At 39.0% G+C, this 23,403-nt stretch overlaps 1 protein-coding gene across 1 annotated transcript in view; it reads right to left on the bottom strand.

The window, feature by feature from the left end:
- The window catches only part of LOC140986191 (aspartate--tRNA ligase, chloroplastic/mitochondrial-like), a 30,871-nt gene extending 10,466 nt beyond the window's left edge, over positions 1–20,405 (bottom strand). The window contains exons 1-5 of the mRNA XM_073454252.1: positions 19,962–20,405; positions 19,688–19,831; positions 19,119–19,228; positions 18,260–18,371; positions 18,056–18,127 (exon numbers count right to left, since the gene is read on the bottom strand). Coding sequence (XP_073310353.1) covers positions 18,056–18,127; positions 18,260–18,371; positions 19,119–19,228; positions 19,688–19,831; positions 19,962–20,348 — 825 coding nt within the window. The 5' untranslated portion in view covers positions 20,349–20,405. The remainder of the gene's footprint in view (positions 1–18,055; positions 18,128–18,259; positions 18,372–19,118; positions 19,229–19,687; positions 19,832–19,961) is intronic.
- Between the last annotated feature and the right edge of the window lie 2,998 nt (positions 20,406–23,403).

The raw sequence follows: 23,403 nt of genomic DNA, 5'->3' as shown, positions 1-23,403 counted from the left end.
GAGGAAAAATTGGCCACCTCAATGGTACCACGACTGAACCTGCCAAAACCGACCCGTCCTACAATGCGTGGGAGATTGAGAATTCCATGGTTATGTCGTGGTTGATCAATTCCATGGAGCCCTCTATTGGTCGCTCCTATTTGTTTCTACCTTCAGCACGAGCTTTGTGGGACGCTGTCAAGGATACGTATTCAGATGTTGGGAACTCGGCTCAACTCTATGAGGTGACTACTAAGATGCGGGATGCTAAGCAAGGATCCAAATCTGTCACCCAATATTTCAACGATCTCATGGCCTTGTGGATGGAATGCGATCTGTACTATGACTTTGAATGGAAGTGCTCTGCGGATCATGCTCGGTTCCTCAAATTGATCGAGAAAGACCGTGTGTTCCAATTCCTTGCTGGCCTTAATAAGGATCTCGATGAGGTTCGTGGTCGGATACTTGGCCGGGATCCTATCCCGACTCCGCGGGAGGTCTTCTCCGAGGTTCGTCGTGAAGAAAGCCGCCGTACGGTCATGCTTGGCCCCGACGTCGCCTCTTTCGAGCCTTCTGCCATGGCTACCCAGGCCCCTGCCCCAGCCAAAGTTCGAACCAATGACTCCCGGAAATCGGGCAAATCTGACTATTTTGAGTGTGATTACTGTCATAAACCGTGGCACACTCGGGAGAAGTGTTGGGCCCTACATGGCAAGCCCCCAAAGTTACCATCGAGCTCAAAGACTACCGGAAAAGGTGTCGTTGTGGCTACTACAACCTCTCCACGGTCTTCTACCCCTGCCCCTACGATTTTTTCCGCTGATCAAATTCATCAATTGCTGAGTCTCCTCAAGCCTATTCCTGCTTCCTCATCGACTTCCCATGTTCGTCAAGGTAACATCCCTTGAGCTTTAGCTTCGTTCTTACACCATCGGCCATGGTTTATAGACTCCGGTGCCACCGATCACATGACTGGATGTTCCGAGTTGTTTTCTTCTTATACTCCCTGTTCGGGTCGTGATAAAGTCCAGGTTGCGGATGGCTCATTTTCTTCCATTGCTGGCAAAGGCTCCATTACTATCTAACCCACCTTAACCCTTACCTCTGTTTTACATGTCCCTAATTTACATTGCAATTTACTATCCGTCAGTAAATTAACCACTGATCTAGATTGCTCCTTACACTTGTCCCCTGATGTTTGTGTTTTTCAGGACCGTCGTTCGGGGAGGATGATTGGCAATGCTAGACGAGTGAATGACCTCTACATCTTTCACCACGAAGACGACACTGGTCCCATTAACGATCGACCTTTACACTTAGGCCTCTTTTCTTTTTCTAATGTTCGTCCAATTAAGCTTTTACATTTCCGATTAGGTCATCCGAGTTTTCATTATTTAAAACATTTGTACCCTTCTTTGTTTACAAATAAAAATACGTCTTCTTTTCAATCTGATATCTGTCAATTAGCAAAGCACCACCGTGGTCACTATCTGCCACATCCATATACACCTTCTGCTCCATTTTCCCTTATACACAGTGATTTATGGGGTCCATCTCGGGTCCCGAGTTATACCAATAAAAGATGGTTTTTAACATTAATTGATGATCATACTCGATTTTGCTGGGTATTTATTCTTAAAGATAAATCTGAGGCAGCCCTCACATTTAAAAATTTTCACTCCTTTGTCAAAACTCAATTTCATAACGATATTCAAGTCCTGCGGACTGATAACGGTCGTGAATACTTTAATTCCATCCTGGGGGAATACCTTCTCTCTCACGGAATTCTTCATCAAAGCTCTTGTACCGACACCCCCCAACAAAATGGTGTCGCAGAGAGAAAAAATCGCCATTTACTTTAGATTGCCCGCTCCCTCATGTTCCAATCTAAAGTTCCTACTCGTTTTTGGAACGATGCCGTGTTAACCGCTGCCTATTTGATTAATATGTTAATTAATAGTGTACTTAACTTTCATTTGTGAGTTTTCTTTTTTACTCTTTCATTTGTTTTATATTTTTCATGTTCATGGGGTTTTTAAGTAATTTTTCATGTTAGTTAATATGATAATTAATAGTGTACTTAACTCAATCAAATTAATTATTTATTTTGATTTACTTATAAATTTATCATAATGTTATACATTTAAAAAAATTGTTACTATTACTAACATCTATTTTATTTTATTTCTATTACTATTATAAATATGTGACTTTTATTTGTAAAGTTCATATTTTATCGTTTTGTTTATTGTCATTTTTCATATTAGTTTAATATGATAATTAATAGTGTATTTAACTCAATCAAATTAATTATTATTTTTATTTTACTTTGTAAACTTACTATTTTACCTTTTTTTGGTTTTATAATTTGTGTAATGTTCATGATGTTCTTTAAGTTATTTTCTACGTTAGTTTAATAGGATTATTAATAGAGCACTTAACATAATCAAGCTATTTATTATTTAAATTTTACTTTTATTTTAAATTTAAATTTTACTTTTATTTTTAAATTTAAATTTAATTACTTTCATTTATACAATGACATCAAATTAATAGAAAATCACTCTCATAATGTTATACATTAAAAAAATTATTAATTTTACGAACATTAAAGTAATAATAGGAAGACGAATGGAGATGAGTGACATTGAAAAAAATTAAATAATTAAAAAATATTAAGGTCATATAAAACATCTTCTTCCCATTTAAAATAGAGGTATTTTAAGACTACTTATGTATCAACAAATATATGTGATTCAGAGAAAATATTCGTATGTAGGTGATTTCAGTATAAACATTTAACCTTTCCACTTCCTATCGAGCCTTTGCCTCTGCTATACAGACTACCCGTGTCCCTACCTCTATCGATGAGGCCATGGAGGATCCGAAATGGAAGGAGGCTGTTATGTCGGAGATGGATGCCTTGACTACTAATAATACGTGGGAGGTGGGCGTGTTACCCGCGGGGAAGCATGCGGTTGGCTGCCGCTGGATATTTACAATCAAGTATAATTCTGACGGTTCAATAGAGCGCTTCAAGGCTCGGTTAGTTGCCAAAGGTTATACCCAAACTTATGGGGTGGATTATGAGGAGACCTTTGCCCCGGTGGCTAAGCTTAATACTGTCCGTGTTCTACTCTCACTTGCCGTTAACCTTGATTGGCCCCTTTATCAGCTTGATGTCAAGAATGCTTTCCTAAATGGTGAGCTTGAAGAAGAAGTTTACATGAAGCTCCCTCCGGGCTTCCTTGCAGACTCTCCTCCGGGTCACGTTTGTCGCCTTCGTAAGGCTATTTATGGCCTTAAGCAGTCTCCCCGGGCTTGGTTCGGGAAGTTTACATCAGTCATCACTACCCACGGTTATTCTCAGGCTCAATCGGACCACACCCTGTTTTTTAAGCACTCTTCTCAGGGTCTTGTTTCGATTTTGATTGTGTATGTCGATGATATTGTTCTTACCGGCAGTGATCTTCCGGAGTTAGCAAGGCTTAAAGGAATTCTCAGTTCTACCTTTGTTATGAAGGACTTGGGACCCCTACGTTATTTTTTGGGGATGGAGGTCGCACGCTCATCTGAAGGGATTGCTCTGTCCCAAACCAAGTATGTTCTCGACTTACTTCGCGACACAGGTCTCCTACATTGCAAACCTGTTACTGTTCCAATGGATCCTAATGAGAAATTGTGCGACGTTCCTAACGCTGTTCCCGTTGACAAGTCTCGGTACCAACATTTGGTAGGCCGCCTCATTTACCTTGCACATACTCGCCCCGATATTGCTCACGCTGTGAATGTAGTCAGTCAATTCATGCATGACCCTTATGCACACCATCTTCAGGCTGTTTTTCGTATTCTCCATTACCTTAAGGGTACTCCGGGTTCGGGCCTTCTTTTTCGCAAGAATTCCTCTCGGAATGTGTCGGCCTATACTGATGCGGACTGGGCAGGTTCGGTTCATGATCGCCGCTCCACGTCGGGTTACTGCACTTTTGTTTGGGGAAATTTGGTCACCTGGAAGAGCAAGAAACAATCTGTTGTTGCCCGAAGTAGCGCGGAGGCAGAATATCGAGCTATGGCTAACGGTGTGTGTGAACTATTGTGGCTACAGATTCTACTTCGGGAGCTGCATATGTCCTTCACTACTCCTCTCCGGTTATTCTGTGATAATAAGGCTGCTATCAGCATTGCTCATAATCCAGTTCAACATGACCGGACTAAACATATCGAGATTGACCGTCATTTTATCAAAGAAAAGATTGACACCGGGGAAATTTGCATTCCGTACGTCCCGTCCAATGGTCAACTTGCTGACATTCTTACTAAAAATCTTCATCGACCTCAGTTTGACTCTTTTAAATCCAAGTTGCGCATGATCGACATCTATGCATCAACTTGAGGGGGAGTGTTAGAATTCCTATTATTTCCTAGTAAGATTTGTATTTAGGATTTTATTTTATTTATTCTATAATAGGAAAATGTGCTAAATCCGGAATTAGTTATTGACAACTGATTCCGGATTCTAAGCCTAATAGAAACAGAATATTTTATTTTAATAGGAGATTTAATAGAATATTTTATTTTAATAGGATAATATTTTATTTTATTTTAATAGGAGATTTGATAGAATATTTTATTTTTATTTTAATAGGAGATTTGGTAATTCTTGTATAAATACCAAGTGTAAGGAATAAAAATATTATTCAGCCAAATTCACAAAATTCACAGTTTGACTTGTCATTGTACAATACTTATTATATACATATGTTCTCCGAACGATCTTCCGATTTTGGTCATCCCAAAAATAAAAACCAAACTCATTATCACAATAACCAATAAAGAAACACTTCTTTGATTTCGGATCAAGCTTTGTTCTGCTATCAGAGTCAATATGAACATAGGATAAACATCCAAACACTTTGAAGAAAGAAATGTTTACTTCTTTGCCGCTCCATACCTTGCCGCCCCATACCTCTTCGGGTATTCTGCAGTCAAGCGGTATCGAAGGTCCTCTGTTGATCAAGTATGCTGCATAATACGCGAAGAGGTATGGAGCGGCAAGGTATGGGGCGGTCCTCTGTTGATCAGATATGTTGCACTGTTGACAACATCCGCCCAGAATGATTTCAGTAATCCAGAATGCAGTCTCATGCTCTTAGCACGTTCATTCAGGGTCATGTTAATACTTTCAGCTACATCATTCTATTGAGGTGTACCAGGAATGGTTTTTTCCATCTTTATCTTGTTCTATGCGCAATATTTCTTGAACTCATCATCTTCATATTCACCACCATTATCAGACCGTAACCACTTCACTTTCAAGTTGGTTTCACTCTCTCAACCATGGCTTTCCTCCTTTTAAAGGTCTCATAAACATCAGATTTATTTTTTAGAAAATAAACCCAAACTTTCCGGCTTAAATCGTCGATAAATGTGACATAGTATCTTGAGCCTCCAAGGGATGTCACCGGAGATGGTCCCCATACATCAGTATGAACCGGATTCAACTTTGCTGCTTTTGGTTCTCTACCACCTTTTGAAAAGCTCACATTTTTCTGCTTTCCAAATATACAGTTTTCACATATCTTGTGTTCAACGGTCTTTAATCTTCATTCCCTTCTCACTCATATGCCCAAGCCTACACTGCCATAGACTTGAATTAGCTCCAACATCCACGGCTGGTAACGTATCTCTGAAACTAGAAGTCATATAAAGTGTTGAAGTTTTCTTCTCTCGAGCAACAATCATGGCTCCTTTATTCACTTTCCGGGAACCACCACCAAAGGTCACATTATGGCCTTCGTCATCGAGCTATCCCACCGAGATCAGATTACGTGTCAATTTCAGTACATGCCTAACTTTGTTAATTTTCCACATATCTATTTGACATCGTCATCCGAACATCACTCATACCAACTATTTTCAAAGGTTTCCATCAGCCAGGAACACGTTTTCGTAATTATCGAATACATCACGATAACCAGCGGTATGAAACGAAGCTCCTGAGTCCATAACCCAAGAATCAATGAGGCTTTCCATGGATAATAATAGAGCATCATGTACCTTCTCAGTAACAACAATTGCATTATTTTTTGTTGATTTGCAGTTTTTTTTCAAGTGACCAGTTTCACCACAACTACAACACTTCAAATTCTTTTCAAAGCTGCTTTTGTCTTTTCCATTTCTTGACTTGGACCTACCGCGCCATCGGTTAGAACACTTTCGCCACTTCTGTCTATTCCTCTGTTCTTGAGATTTAGAACAGATCTCGATGATGTTCTTTCACCCGAATCCATCTGCGAACTTCTTCAGCAAGAATTTGATCTCTGACATCATTGAATTGTAGCTTTCTTTTTCCTACAGAGTTGCTAACCGCTGCCCCCATTGGTTCCAAACATTTGGTACAGACGCCAAAAGAATAAGTGCACAAATTTCATCATCAAAATGAATTTCAACCTGTCACGCCCCAGAACGGGGGTTGGTTGACATTGGCGTTGCTCTCAAATTTACATTCGAAAACAACAAGCCTCATAAGTACGAAATTCAGAAACCAGTCTTTTTATTCATAAATACTGAATATCTCCATGTCTGATACAAACTCAAATAATTTATGTTTTACAGCGGAAATGTAAAACAAACCAGACATAACAATGTCTTACAGATGCAGCGGAAAAGAACGTAAATAAAACTGAGAATTAACAATCTTCTTCACCAGCCCCAGAACTGGATTTTCTCCTCTTCTAGCCTTTCTTCATCGTTCTTATCTGGGATGATTTGGTGGGTGAGTAATATGGTTGTCACTCAATAAGCGGGGGCGGGAATAACTCCCAGTTTTCAAAACCATTTTTAACAGAGACAGTAATACGAATAATATACAGGAATTCTTATTTTCAGAACAGAAATCAGTATTCAGTATTCAGTAATCAGTAATCAGAAATTTTACAAGTAAGCACTGAGCACGTTCGTGAATTTCATGGCTAAACTGATATCAGTTCCCTATATGTTCTCTCCTCTAAGGGGTGAGGCCATTAATCAGTAATGTTCAGAATATATATTCCTACCATTAGTTCACTAGGTTTCAGTGCTTCAAAAATCAGAGATCAGAAATATATATGCTTTGCTTCAAAACAGGAATTATCAAACTGATTTCAAGATATTTATACATAAACTCACTTACTGTAATTTGCTGAAAGAATTTCGGTTGAAGTCTGGAAATCTGCTGTTCTTGCTACTGGTTTCTACTGCTCGAAAATCAGCACTCTCTTAACTCGAAAATTCAAGTGATAATCTCAAGATTTGTGTAACACCAATTTAGAGACTGATGGTGTTATTTATAGGAAAGGTTCCAGACTGTTTGCCTCTCAATTAATGGCCATAATCTGCCATTAAGTGCCATTACAGCCTTTAATTTCCATGATAAATGCTTCAGTTACAAATCATAAGTTGGATTAGTAACTGTCTGCTGAAATTCGCTCTTCTGCTGCTGGATTCGGTCTGCTGGATTCTAATCTGCTGGAAAATATCAGCTTCTGAAATAATAGCTTCTACTGGAAATCTGTCTACTGAAAAATACCATCTTCTGAATTATTGAGTGCTACTAGAATTGTTAGCTTCTGCTGGAATTTCAGGTTCTCACATCCCTCCCTCCTCATGAGAAGTTTCGTCCTCGAAACTTGGCTACACTTGATTCTCAAAGAGGTAAGGGTATTGATCTCGCATCTTTTCTACTAACTCCCAAGTAGCTTCTCTTTCAGTGTGGTTGGACCATTGTACTTTGACATATGGAATAGTTCGTCGCCTCAGTATTTGGTCTTTGTTATCCACAATTCGAATCGGAATTTCTTCATACTTCAGTTCTTCATTTAGATTTCCCTCCACCAGAAGTGGTCCAGCTTCCAGAATATGATTTGGATCAGAAATATATCTCCTCAGCTGCGAGACGTGGAATACATTTTGAATTCTTGACATGTCGGGTAGGAGTGCTAATCTATAAGCAAGTGTTCCCACTTTCTCAAGAATTTCAAATGGTCCTACGTATCTGGGATTCAGTTTCCCAGCCTTATTGATTCGGATTACACCCTTCATGGGTGACACTTTCACATATGCTTTCTCTCCAACTTCAAATTCCACGGGTCGTCTTTTCTGGTCGGCCCAGCTTTTCTGTCGATCTTGTGCAGCTTTTAATCTTTCTCTGATCAAAGCAACTTTATCCACTGTTTCTTGGATCAGTTCGGGTCCAACAATGGCTTTTTCCCCTACTTCATCCCAATATAGTGGCTATCGACATTTTCGCCCATACAAAGCTTCGTACGGTGCCATTTCAATGCTGCGGTGGTAACTATTATTGTACGCGAACTCGATTAAGGGCAAATGTTCGCTCCAATTACCATGCAATCGTACGATCTCATTCATGTACAATGTGGCTAGCTTGTCCAAATTATAGTCCATGGAAATATGTTCCCATTTCCATTCCGGGATTTCTAGTGGTTGCAGAAGTCCTCCAGGTCTTTGGTGTTCTACTTTGACTTGCTGGCACACGTGACACTTAGAAACAAACATTGCCACGTCTTTCTTCATTCCATTCCACCAGAAATTTTTCTTCAAATCTCTGTATATCTTGGTACTGCCAGGATGAACTGAAAATTTTGACTTATGTGCTTCAGACATTACTTCTTGTCGAAGGTTATCGATGTCTGGTACACACAATCGTCCTTTCATCCACAAGATTCTTTTGTTATCCGTCTCGAAATCTGGTGATTTCCCTTCTTTGGATTGCTCTTTCAATTTCACCAAAACGGAATCTCTATCTTGACTTATCTTGATTGTCTCTTAAAGACATGGTTGTGCTGAAAGTGATGCTAGGATCACCTTACTCGTATCCTTTCTACTTAAAGCATCTGCTACCTTGTTGGCTATGCCTGGGTGGTAGCTTATCGTCAAGTCGTAATCCTTCATGAATCAATCCACCGTCTTTGTCTCATATTTAATTCTTTTTGAGTGAACAAATATTTGAGACTTTGGTGATCAGTAAAAATCTCGCACTTGGCTCCATAAAGATAATGTCTCCAAATTTTTAGCGCGAACACCACTGCAGCTAGTTCGAGGTCATGTGTTGGGTAATTCTAATCATACGGCTTCAACTGCCTTGACGCGTATGCAATCACCCTTCCCTCTTGCATGAGTACACATCCTAAGCCTCTTTTAGATGCATCACTGTAGATGGTGAAGTCTTTGCCGTCAGTTGGCAATACCAACACCGGAGTGGAGGTAAGCTTCTTCTTCAAAGTCTCGAAACTTTGCTCACATTCTTCACTCCATTGAAATTTAGAGTTCTTATGTGTGAGCTTGGTGAGCGGTATGGCTATTGAAGAGAATCCTTCAACAAATTTTCGATAATAGCCTGCTAATCCCAAGAAGCTTCGAATTTCTGTCAGATTCTTTGGTCTAGGCCAATCTGAGATTGCTTCAACTTTCTTAGGGTCCACAGATACTCCTGCTGCTGATATTATGTGTCCCAAGAATGTGACGCTCTCTAACCAGAATTCGCATTTCTTGAACTTGACGAACAACTCCTTTTCTTTAAGCGTCTGGAGGGTGAGGCGAAGATATTCCTCATGATCTTCCTTACTTTGTGAATACACAAGGATGTTGTCTATGAATACAACCACAAACCTATCAAGGTAAGGTTTGAAGACTCTATTCATGAGGTCCATGAATGCTGCGGGGGCATTGGTCAGTCCAAACGGCATTACTGTAAACTCGTAATAGCCGTATCTCGTCCTGAAGGCTGTTTTAGGAATATCTTCTGCTTTGACCTTCAGTTGGTGATAGCCTGACCTTAAGTCGAGCTTGGAAAAGACTGTAGCTTCTTTGAGTTGGTCAAACAGATCATCTATTCTTGGAAGTGGGTACTTATTCTTGATTGTGATTCTATTCAATTCTCTGTAATCGATACACAATCTCATGCTTCCGTCCTTCTTCTTTACGAACAGGACAGGAGCTCCCCATGGGGATGCGTTTGGTCGGATTTGCTTCTTATCCAACAACTATTGAAGTTGCTCTTTGAGTTCTTTTAATTCTGCTGAGGCCATTCTGTATGGTGCTTTTGAGATCGGTGCAACCCCAGGAATCAAGTTGATCTCAAACTCCACTTCACGGTCGGGGATTGTGCCCGGGAGTTCTTCAGGAAAGACATCCGGAAACTCTTGTACTACCGGAATCTCTTCTAGTGCAAGTGCAGATTCTTGTTTTACCTCGCTTAACATGGCTAGGTAAACTTCTTCTCCACTTTTCATGGCTTTCCAAGTTTGAGAAGCAGAAAGAAGAGTCTTTCGTTCTTTGGTCTTGCCGTGAAATAAAATTTTCTCTTGGTGTGGAGCTTGGATGGTTACCGTCTTTCCATGACAGTCTACTAAAGCATGATTCTTGGCTAACCAATCCATCCCAAGAATTATATCGAATTCCACCATGTTTAGTTGAATCAGGTTTGCCTTGAAACTCTGATTATCTATGAGAACACCCATATCCCGATATAGAGTGCGAGTTTCTAAAATTCGATTTGCAGGAGTTGCTACTCTATATGGTTCTTCTAAGTTATCAGGCTTAGCTCCTAACTTCTTGACAAATCTCTTAGACATGAATGAATGCGTAGCACCACAATCAAATAACACATAAGCAGGTATATTATTGATTAAAATGGTACCAGCTACGACATCATTGGAGTTGTCAGCCTCTTCTTGAGTGATAGCATAGACTCAAGCATTTGGCTTGTTCTCTTTAGGCTTGTTTGGTGTTGTTCCACCTGCTGGACCATTCTTTGGATCTGGAAGAGGGCATTGAGCAATGCGGTGGTCCATCTTTCCACAACGGAAACAAGCTCCAGAATTCCTACGGCATTCACCAGTGTGAGTGAATCCACAAGTTTGGCACTTGACTCCCTCTTTGCTTGATTGAGAAGGAGTGGTTCCTTTAGATGGAGAACTGGTGAATTGGTTACTTGAAAACCTAGGCTTCTTGAATTGTTGGCCCGGTTGGTACTGGCTTGACTGAGGACGTTTGAGTTTGTTCTCGCCTTCACGCCTCTTAATGTCATTCTCAGCCCTGATGGCGGCTCCCATCAATTCATCAAAACTATTGGGCTCGATAACCGCAAGGGCAGATTGAATACGGCTGTTCAATCCNGCCTCATAGTGCTGCTTCGTCCCATTCTGAGCTGGAGGTGGCGGCGGCGGCTGATTAACATTAGGGTTGACAAACCCTTGTAACGTGGTTGCCACAATCGTGGCTATAGCCATCAAATCCACTTGGCTGAGGCCAACTGCTGGTGGTGGTTGTTGTTGTGCATCTTCGTCATCGCGGTTGTTGTTGCGATTTCCATAACGAGGGTTGCGATTATTTCTTACTGGTCTTCCGTCCATTTCCTACACATATGAAAGTTCTAAGGTTTTGGCAGAATATGGACTAAACAAAGGAAGCACAATGATTGAGTAATTGTTCAAAATTTAAATATGAAACCAATGGATAGAAATAACTTTTATTGATTTCCCAAGAAAGTGCAATTACAATAGAACTTCGAAAATGAAAACAGAAATGCAAAGGGAACAAGTGTTATTACAAAACTACTACTGATGGTCTAATCTATCACTTCTCCCAAATCCAAATCAATAGGATCATCTTCTACTTCTTCTGGATCCTCTTCATGTTCATCTTGGTTGTCTATTACTGCTTGTAAATATTCAATATGACCATGCAGAACTGCATTCTGGTCACTAAGTACTTCAACCGTGCTCTGCAACTCATGAATCTGAGCATTAGTTTGCTCACTATACTGGTTATACTGGTGCACAAGTTGGTGATTTTGATCCTTGAGCACTTGGATCTTCTCAATCAAGTTATCACGTAACTCGATGAACTCTGCAACGGTCTCTTGAGAGGTTTCAAACTCTTCATGAGCCTTCCTATTCCTCTCTTCTGCTTCATGCAGATAGTGAGCATAACGTTGAACATCACCTCTCAAGTGAACAGCTCGACGTTGCAATTCATCTTTGTCCAGCTCTAAGCAGTAGTTATGTTCCTTTAGTTTCTCTAGCTTCCTCTCTAAGCTCTTAATATAGTTATTCTGGTCAGTCATATCCTACATCCAAAACATGAGAGTCAAGGTTCAGAAGTGATATCAAGAATATAGGTCGAGTTATAGACAAATACTAGAATGAACAGATTCAGTACTGCCTATACAATTAACAGAAGAAATAGCTCAAAAATTTTCGGTCTCAGAATGGCGTGAAAAATGTACTCAAAATCCTTCACATCAAGAACATGAATGGTACCAAATTTGGTGGAAAATTACTAAGCCGTTTCCAACGCATACTTTTAATAGTAAAAATTCCTCCTGGATCAAAAGTTATGGCCGTTTGAAGTTTGCGCGAAAAACACCTCAACTTCCATGTCATTTGCGAGGTCTACTGCATGCGCTTGCTGGAATTCACTGTCTACTGCAATTCTGATGCTACTGCAACCAGTCTGCTGCTTTTCCAGCATTGTCTGCTGCTTTCCAGCACTGTTAGAACCAATCTGCTGCATTCCGGGTTTACTGACCCAGTCTTCTGCATTCAGATCTACTGGTTCTTATCTACTGGTTCTGGTTTCATCCTACTGTTTTTCGTCTACTGGTTTTAGTCTACTGAATTTTTTTTTCTTTTTCTACTTATTTCAGTAGCTTATTTTCAGTAGTCTATTACAGTAGCTTATTTTCAGTAGTCTATTACAGTAGCTTATTTTCTGTAGTCTATTACAGTAGTTTATTTTTAGTAACTTTCAGAACTTATTTTCAGAAGTCTATAAGAACTCATTATTTCTAGTTCCTCCTCCCCAGATTATGAAACCCGGTTTTGCTCTGATACCACTTCAATGTCACGCCCCAGAACGGGGGTTGGTTGACATCGGCGTTGCTCTCAAATTTACATTCGAAAACAACAAGCCTCAGAAGTACGAAATTCAGAAACCAGTCTTTTTATTAATAAATACTGAATATCTCCATGTCTGATACAAACTCAAATAATTTATGTTTTACAGAGGAAATGTAAAACAAACCAGACATAACAATGTCTTACAGATGCAGCGGAAAAGAACATAAATAAAACTGAGAATTAACAATCTTCTTCACCAACCCCAGAACTGGATTTTCTCCTCTTCTTCTAGCCTTTCTTCATCGTTCTTATCTGGGATGATTTTGTGGGTGAGTGATATGGTTGTCACTCAGTAAGCGGGGGCGGGAATAAATCTCAGTTTTCAAAACCATTTTTAACAGAGACAGTAATACGAATAATATACAGGAATTCTTATTTTCAGAACAGAAATCAGTATTCAGTATTCAGTAATCAGTAATCAGAAATTTTACAAGTAAGCACTGAGCACGTTCGTGAATTTCATGGCTAAACTGATATCAGTCCCATATATGTTCTCTCCTCTAAGGGGTGAGGCCATTAATCAGTAATGTTCAGAATATATATTCCTACCATTAGTTCACTAGGTTTCAGTGCTTCAAAAATCAGAGATCAGAAATACATATGCTTTGCTTCAAAACAGGAATTATCAAACTGATTTCAAGATATTTATACATAAACTCACTTACTGTAATTTGCTGAAAGAATTTCGGTTGAAGTCTAGAAATCTGCTGTTCTTGCTACTGGTTTCTACTGCTCGAAAATCAGCACTCTCTTAACTCGAAAATTCAAGTGATAATCTCAAGATTTGTGTAACACCAATTTAGAGTCTGATGGTGTTATTTATAGGCAAGGTTCCAGACTGTTTGCCTCCCAATTAATGGCCATAATCTGCCATTAAGTGCCATTACAGCCTTTAATTTCCATGATAAATGCTTCAGTTACAAATCATAAGTTGGATTAGTAACTGTCTGCTGGAATTCGCTCTTCTGCCGCTGGATTCGGTCTGCTGGATTCTAATCTGCTGGAAAATATCAGCTTCTGAAATAATAGCTTCTGCTGGAAATCTGTCTGCTGGAAAAATATCATCTTCTGAATTATTGAGTGCTACTGGAATTGTTAGCTTCTGCTGGAATTTCAGGTTCTCACACAACCAATGTTAGTTAAGAAACAATTAGCTTCTCCCAATTTCAAGTTGAATAACTTTTTCATGATATGTACTTTGTTGTTTGCTGATGGCTTCTCGCACATGTCTGATAAAATGGACATTGGTTTGTGCATCCGCCACGTTATGTGCAACGTTCTTCGTAAGGGTCAATCGTATCACACCTAACACCTGTCGGTCAAGGAGATCCCAGTCATCAACCTTCATTATGTTTCGGCTTCTTTCCTGATAGAGGTTGATGCAACTTCTTGCTATACATGTAATCTCTAATATGTAACCACCAAAACGAAAAATCTGTTCCGTCGAACTTGTTGATTCTCGATCCCGATCCATCGTCTCCGGTCATCGCTTCTCTAGCCTTAGCAAAAAATCTAAAAAATCTTTTCTGATATGGAAGATCAAACAAAGCTGGAACCACAGAGCATACTCAGAATTATAAAAAATTTTACAACAAGGCTATGATACCCGTTGTTGGGTAATTACGCCGAAACGATAACGATCATGATGATAATATAGCATAAAAAATGTGGAATAAATTAATCAACAAGAACACAAAGATTTACGTGGTTCACCCAATATAGACTACGCTACTTCCATGGAGCTACTGCAAATCTTTATTATAGGGAGAAAATTACAAATGTATACAAAACACTTAATATCTCACAATCTTGTCCCCAAGTATAACCGAGAAAATATTTTCTCTAACTCACACAAGAATAACACTCAATTTTTTCTTCTCACTTGAGTTGCTCTCTTGAGCTTGGGATGCTCTATATATAGCAAACTCTTCAAATGTGAAAATCAGATGTAAATTCAAACTTTGCTAGCCACCATTTGGACAGTAGTGCGGACGTTCGCATTGGACGACACATATGAACATAGGCATAATTTTCTTGCCAAGCAATTTTGGTCAAAAAACACATGTCCAAATCTTAACAATTCTCCCACTTGAAGACTTGATTTCACACCATCAATGCAGACTGAAGTTGACTTCAGTTTGTCAATTGTCACAACCTTTGTGAACATATCGGCTGGATTGTTGCTTCCGAGAACTTTCTCAAGCATCAAGACTCCGTCTTCCAGTACTGATTTGATGAAATGATATCGAATCTGTATATGCTTTGTCTTTTGCTAAATGAATAGCACTCTGACTGTCACCGTATAATGTGCTCCCCTCAAGCTTCTGACCCAATTCCTCCATAAATGATCTCAACCATATCATCTCTTTGCTAGTTTATGTAGATGCAACGTACTCAGCTTCAGTAATCGAAAGTGAGACTATCTTTTGCAACTTAGATACCCCCCAGCTTACTGTCGTACCACCTAATGTGAACACTTACCCAGTGGTACTTTTCCTGCCATCCAGTTCACCATCTATGTCGGCATCGACAAAGCCTTGTAAGCCCAAATTTGACTTTCTGAAGCAAAAAGATAAACTAGCAGTGCCTTTCAAGTACCTCAGAATCCATTTAACTACTTCCCAGTGCTGTTTTCCTGGATTGCTCATAAACCTGCTCACAACTCCCACTGCATGTGCTATGTCTGGTGTAGTGCACACCTTTTTCTACATAAGGCTTCCTACAGCAGAAGCATAAAGAAATTTGTTCATATAAGCTTGCTCATGCTCCGTCGATGGCGATTGTGCTTTGGTTAGTTTAAAATGAATAGCCAAAGGAGTACTCACGTGTTTAGCTTCATCCATATTAAATCTGCTAACCACCTTTTTCACGTATTTTTCTTGAGATAACTTCAAGATTCCATTCACCCGATCCTAACGATCCTCATTCCAAAGATTTGTTTTGCAGCACCCAAATCCTTGCCATCAGTTAGAACTCTTTTCGCCACTCCTGTCTCTTCCTCTGTTCTCGAGATTTAGAGCAGATCTCGATGATGTTCCTTCACCCGAATCCATCATGCTAACTTCTTCAGCAAGAATTTGACATCTGACATCATTGAATTGTAGCTTTCTTTTTCCAACAGAGTTGCTAACCGCTGCCCGCATTGTTTCCCAAACATTTGGTACAGATGCCAAAAAAATAAGTGCACGAATCTCATCATCAAAATTAATTTCAACCGATGTTAGATAAGAAACAATCGCGTTGAACTCATTGATGTGTTTAGCCACCAAAGCACTTTCTCCCATTTTCAAGTTGAATAACTTTTTCATGATATGTACTTTGTTGTTTGTTGATGGCTTCTCGTACATGTCTGATAAAATGGACATCATCTCTTCTGTGGTTTGTGCCTCCGCCACGTTATGTGACACATCTTCGTTAGGGTCAATCGTATAACACCTAACACCTGTCGGTCAAAGAGTTCTCAGTCATCAACCTCCATCTTTTCCGGCTTCTTTCTTGATAGAGGTTGGTGCAACTTTTTGCTATAAAGATAATCTCTAATCTGTAACCGCCGGAACGAAAAATCTGTTACGTCGAACTTGTTGATTCCCGGTCCCGATCCATCATCTTCGGCCATCACTTCTCTAGCCTTAGCAAAAAATCTTTTTATGATGAGGAAGATCGGACAAAGCTGCAACAACAAAACATACTCAGAATTCTAAGAAATTTTACAACAAGGCTCTGATACCAGTTGTTAGGTAATTACGCCGAAGCGATGACGATCATTATGATAATATAGAATAAAAAATACAGAATAAAATAATCAACAATAACATTAAGATTTACGTGGTTCACCCAATATAGGTTACGTCCACAGAGCTACTGCAAATCTTTATTATAGGGAGAAAATTACAAGTATATACAAAACACTTAATATCTCAGGGATGCTTAGAAAGCTTGGATATGGTGTCTAGCAAATGAGCTATTTATATAGCAAACTCTTCAAATGTGAAAGCCAGATGTAAATTCAAACTTCGCTAGCCGCCATTTGGACGGTAGTGCGGACGTTCACATTGGAAGGCACATGTAGGCACAATTTTCTTACCTACAATTTTGGTCAAAAAACACATGTCCAAATCCTAACACATGGTTATGTCATGGTTAATCAATTCCATGATCCAAGAAATTCGCAAAAAATATCTCTTATACAAGATTTCAAAGGACATCTGGATGCCGCACGAGATATGTATTCTTCCAAAGATGACACCTATGAAATTTTTGAAATTGAATGCATGCTCCACGATTTACGCCAGGGCGATGCTTATGTGACTACCTATTTCACCAGTCTAACTCAGTCCTGACAGCAGTTAGATTTGTTTGAGGTGACGACCTATTCTTTTCCGATCTAAATCAGAATATTGATGAGGTGTGGCTATATTCTGGGCACCAAGCCATTACCCAGCCTTCGGACAGCATTTTCCGACGTATACCGAGAAGAAAGTCGCCGCAAATTCACGATGGGCTCACCCACTTCCAAACCGGCGACCGACAGCTCGGCCATTGCTTCTCATAGGTCCTTATTTTTGGATGATCCTGCAATTAAATGGTGACATGCAGTGCACTACTAAATTTTTCACTAATTTTTGTGCTTAAAGAATTGGCATTGAGAAAGACGATTATCAGCAGTGCTGATCTTTGTTGGACTATAGATCTTCAAGAAGAAAGAACCTCCGCGAAGTATGACCTCAAGTTCATCCAGTTCCCTATTTTCCAATTTTGTATTCATGTTAATAAGGATAATGACATCCTACTGTGGCATTCACCACAAGTAATCATGTTAATAAGGATAATGACATCCTATTGTGGCATTCACCACAAGTAATCGTGTTCCTATTTACTATTCTAGCAACCACATGTGGCAAGTTGCATATTGTGATAGTGGAACATTGTGATGCATACAACGCCACTAGCATTAGCATGGGAACAAAATCGTTAATGCAGACCACAGTTACACAGTTAAATACTATGAATCACGAGTTAAAATGATAAGAATGCAATAAGAAATACAATGTTTTAAGAACCTAAAAATCAAAGCACACCTACCAGTTGGCAGTGAAAATAGAAATAGATAAAGGTACCTGAATTCTAGAAGGCACTAGATAATCCCTTGCACCTTCTGGGGTAGATCTAGATAAAATTGGAGTCTCGATCTACCTTAAAACATCATAAACTTGGGATCAATTGAAGGAAATAGGAACCGAGCGCAAGCAATCCCATAACCCTTTTCCATGATTAAACCAATATCATCGTAATTTAAAGGCACGGCGAGTCAGGTTTATTACCTCTATAAAACCATGAAAATCCTCAAGATATCGTCGAATAAGTTTCACCACTCTATGCCGCAAAAGTATGTTGGAATTCATATGAGGTCTTCGTAAATCAAGGCATCGATATCTGGCAAAGTTTATATTATATATACTTTTAGTCTATGCAGCCTGAGGAATGATCAACAAGATTTAAATTTTTATACATGTCTCAATGGTGATCTAATTTCTCTTCCAACCCTACCCAATTTTTTATTTTACCAAAGAGCTTCAGTGACAACAATAGGGAGAGCATAGCACCTCTTTTACAAGTAAATCAAAAGAAACATGTTGGGGGCTTGAAGCAATAGTGATGTTTATTTAAATATTTTGTCATTCATTTGCCTAAAAGATTCCTAAAATTGCAAGAGCACAGAAACACGTACCCAAGAAAACTAAAAGACATAAATGAGGAAAAAAAAAGAGACGACATAATATAGCAGGAGAAGATCACAAGATTTGAATATTCCACAAATTTGAGCAGTTTCTACACAATTTGAGATTATCAAAAGATTACTCAATGTTTGAAAATAAGTCTACCTTTTTATGTACAATATCTAGGACAAAGATAATTAGTTTTAAGTGTGAATAGAATCATATATATTTACTCGTTCAAATGATGAATTCCAAATAATACACTCATTTTCCCAACAACATTAAGGATAAAACAGTTAAGAGGGGGCTTGGACAGAATATTTAAAACAATAATCCCCATCACATATCTATATCTTTTTTATGAGCATGAACAATGTAACGGATTGAAAATGGTTCTAGTTACAAATTTAGAATTCCAATTCCAATTCATTCATAAATGAAAATCCATGAAAAGGCTAGTTACCTCAGTCTGATTTCCTCTTTAATGGAATCTTTGGTTTCCTCTGCAGTGGTCACCAAGAAAGGTAACTTAAACCTAACTGCATTCAACACATGGACGTGCTCTACAGCTACCTACGTGCATAAGATATTTTAACAATAATTTGAGAATGTTTACATAATAAACCAGCCAACACATTTTACTTTTTCTATCAGAGATAGTACATGTTGAGAAAAACCAGTCAACGAGTTTAAAACAGCCAATATATCAATGAAGAATGTCCAAATTCCAAGAGTACATGTTGAGAAAAACCAGTTGACATAATTCCCAAAAAAACAGAATATTTATTCATGCACAGCTGAGATTACAAATTACTTGCAAAAGTCTGACTTCTCTGTGGTGCCAAGGGTCTCTCAACATGCTAGAGATTTGAGAAGATAAAAATATTTAGGGCAAGGCGTAGACAACCCTAAAGAAGAAGGTGACAAGTGCAAAAAACATTAAATAAATGTTTTTCTTTTACTCAAATTAACAATTAATTTTTATACGTATCGGGGTATAGATTTACCGTAATTGCAGAATAAATTACCAACCTCTATGGATCCCGTCTTCATGTTCTTGTTGATAGACTCCACTGGTCTAGGCCGAACAAAACCTTCCACGGCTATTACATACTCAAGCCTCAATCCATTCATAACAGAATGGGCCTCCGGAAACTCATCTGGGAGCGTCGTTACCTGATCGTCAGAAACCAAAAGAAATAGAAAGGGAAAAAAAATAAAATACATATCACCAAATTTTTCAATTTTTATTTTTAAGAAACGATATATTGAACAGATTGGCGTCGCGAAACAAAGTAAGAAAAACCTGAACAGTTCCGGTATGGTCACGAAGAGTGACAAAAGTGAGAGCGCCATGAACACGATGGAGAGCCACCCACCCGCAAAGTCGGACCCGTTTACCAACGTCGGGATCGGACAATTCGCCACAAAAGGCCGTTCGACTGACCCATTCAAGTGCGGCTGAATTTGCGTCGGATGAGGGTGGGAGAGGATGTTTGTGAGCAGAGATACTGATGGTTTCCGAAGCGGAAGCGGCGGAAGCAGAGATCGATGAAATCGCACGTTTCTGAAGCGATGCGATTGGATTCGATTTAATCCGGCGACAAGCGAGAATGAGAGAGAGAGGCGACGACGGCGAGTACCTAGCGCGAAAAGCGCCGGAGGAAAGGGAGCGGAGGAGGAGAAGGGACATTGGAGGGATGAGAACTTATCTACTTATGAGGAGGAAATAAATCCGATGGTTTATGGGTTTCAACGGTAACTTTTTAAAGATTTACCGTTATGGTAACATAAATCTCGAGATGTCCAACAGAAATCAGGGATTTGAATGAGAGAGCAGCAAATACCGACTTTTTGCGCATATTCGCAATATTTTAGTGAAAAAATATATATACTCAATACAAAAATCGATTATATGGCGATGGGGAACCATGTCATCCCAAACTTTATAAACTTTACCGAGGACAATTTCAAAAAATTCACGAGAATCGATCATGCGATATTGAAAAGTTATGTCACCTCAAATCTTACTAACTCGACTATGTTCTTGGGCGATTTCAACCGTTTCTTAAACATTAAATACAATGTTTTAATGAATAAATTATTTATAATTTATAAAAAGATTTATATTATTAAAGCAACTCCTCTCGATGTAACACGATGAAGCAACTTCTCTTGACTTATGAGCATGCAAGTGGACAAGCTATCAACTTGCAAAAATTTGGAATCTTTTATAGCAAAAACATTGATCAAGAACTAAAGGATGAATTGTCAACTATTTTGGGTGTGTCAAACCCACTGGACACCCCGTATTTAGCTATCTTCGGGAAAGGCTTTGGACACGGATCCATAATTGGAAGAAAAGCTCACTATCATCGGCAGGTCGAGATGTACTCATTAAATCTGTTGCACATGCGCTTCCAACTTATTGTATGAACTGCTTCCTATTGACGAGTTCCTTGCTAGATGAACTCCAGAAAATGATGAACTCCTTCTGGTGGTGTTCGAAATCTAATGGAGCGAGATGAATACACTGGATGACCTGGAATCGACTATGTGCGCAAAAAGAAATGGGAGGCTTAGGCTATCGAAACCTAGAAGGATATAACCTTGCCATGCTTGCGAAGCAAGGCTGGAAGTGTATCTCTGCCCCTGATGCTCTATCTTCTCGGCTACTCAAAGCGAAATATTTTCCGAGAAACGACTTTTGTAAATGCAAGACTAGGACCCAATCCTAGCTTCATATGGCGAAGCATCTGGTGCTCTCAAACTATCTTGGCACAGTGTATACGCTAGAAAATAGGTGACGGTCGATCTGTAAATATCCTACATGATCCTTGGTTGCGTGATCTGGAAAATTTCTATATACAAACTCAGCTTGATGAGGAACAACATCTTGTGACAGTTTCATATTTGATCGATCCATCTGCAAGTCAATGGAATATCAATGTGCTACAGGATTATTTTCAACCACGAGATATCGAGGAAATAAAAAAAAAATTCCTCTTTTATCACCAAATTCAGAAGATATGAGAATTTGGCACTTCAGTCGAGATGGTATCTACTCAGTCAAATCCGAGTATAAGCTTCTTATGAATACATATAATCAATCTAGCTACTCGTGCATTGCATCTGAGACTTGGGCTAAAATGTGGAAGCTCGAATTACCACCAAAGATCAAGTTCTTCTTTTGGCGTATTGTGAGAAACTGCTTTCCTTGTCGCAATAACCTACAAAACCGAGGGCTGAATGTCCCCATATATATGTTGTGTTTTATGTGGATCTGGTATCGAGAGTAATTGGCATCTCTTCATAGGCTGCCCTTATGCTTAGAATTGTTGGAACCTCGCTAACTTGATACATCTTGTTTTGGAATGTGCTAATGCATCAGAATCTTTTCACAATGGTTCTCTCAATGTTTGGAACGGTACCCACCTCAAGAAAAGTCCAACTTAGCCATGATTTTGTGGAGCATATGGAGATATCAGAATGATAAACTATGGAACGATGTGGATAGACCAGCTAAAGTTAATAGTCACTAGCATCCGACCTACTCCAACAATGGAAATATGCTGGAACACTAGACCAAGTTCCACTTACACAGATGATACCCTCGCCTGAAGAAATGCGATGGCACAGACCGCCTTCGGGCTTTGTGAAATGCAACATTGATGCAGCCACTTTTAAGGAAGCACGCAAGACTGGGGTAGCAGCAATAATTCGGGACTACAATGGAGAATTCATGATCTCTAGGATGCAAAACTTATGGGATACTTGAGGTACGAGAAGCTGAAGCGAAAGCATTGCTTGATGCCATTCTTTGGGTTGTCTCCTTGGAACTACAAAACATTATATTCGAAACAGACTCCAAACTGGTGGTAGATGCTATAGCCCCAAAGCTGGCGGATCGTAGTGAATTTGGATTGATTGTTGCTGCATGTTGCTCCCCTCTCTATCAAGAACCTTCGTACGAAGTTCGTTTTGCCAGAAGACAAGCGAACATGGCTGCTCACACTCTGGCTAGGGCGGCCAATTCTTATGCTAGTATTTTTATTTCTTATGACAGTCCTGAGCTTATTACAGATATTCTACTTCATGATTGTGATAACTCTGATTTGAATTAATGAAGAATGAATATTTTGTTTCAAAAAAAAAAAGCATGATGGCTCATGGTCAGGTTTTGTTACACAAATTAAATTTTATAAAAATACTTTTATAAATCAAAAAAGTAATCTTATTTATTCAACATATAATTGAAAAAAGAGTAGGTTTCTTGTGAAACAGTCTCACGAATCTTTATTTGTGAGACGAGTCAACCCTACCAATATTCACAATAAAAAGTAATATTATTAGCATAAAAATTAATATTTTTTCATGGATGACGCAAATAAGATATCTGTCTCACAAAATACGACTCGTGAGACCGTCTCACACAAATTTTTGCCTTGAAAAAATTGTATTTTAGTACATATTTGTTCAACAATAATATTATAAAAAATATTTTTGAGGAAATTTATAACATGTTTGCAACTATCATATCTCATCAATTTTCCAAAATGGAATTTTCAAATATTATATATACGAAGAGCAGGTCTCTTGTGAGACGGTCTCACGAATCTTTATCTGTGAGACGGGTCAACCCTACCGATATTCACAATAAAAAGTAATACTCTTAGCATAAAAAGTAATAATTTTTCATGGATGACCCAAATAAGATATCTGTCTCATAAAATACGACCCGTGATATC

Source organism: Primulina huaijiensis, chromosome 10, assembly GCF_012295235.1.
Source record: "Primulina huaijiensis isolate GDHJ02 chromosome 10, ASM1229523v2, whole genome shotgun sequence".
Classification (NCBI taxonomy): Eukaryota; Viridiplantae; Streptophyta; class Magnoliopsida; order Lamiales; family Gesneriaceae; genus Primulina; species Primulina huaijiensis.
This window is presented reverse-complemented; position numbering and strand designations above follow the sequence as displayed.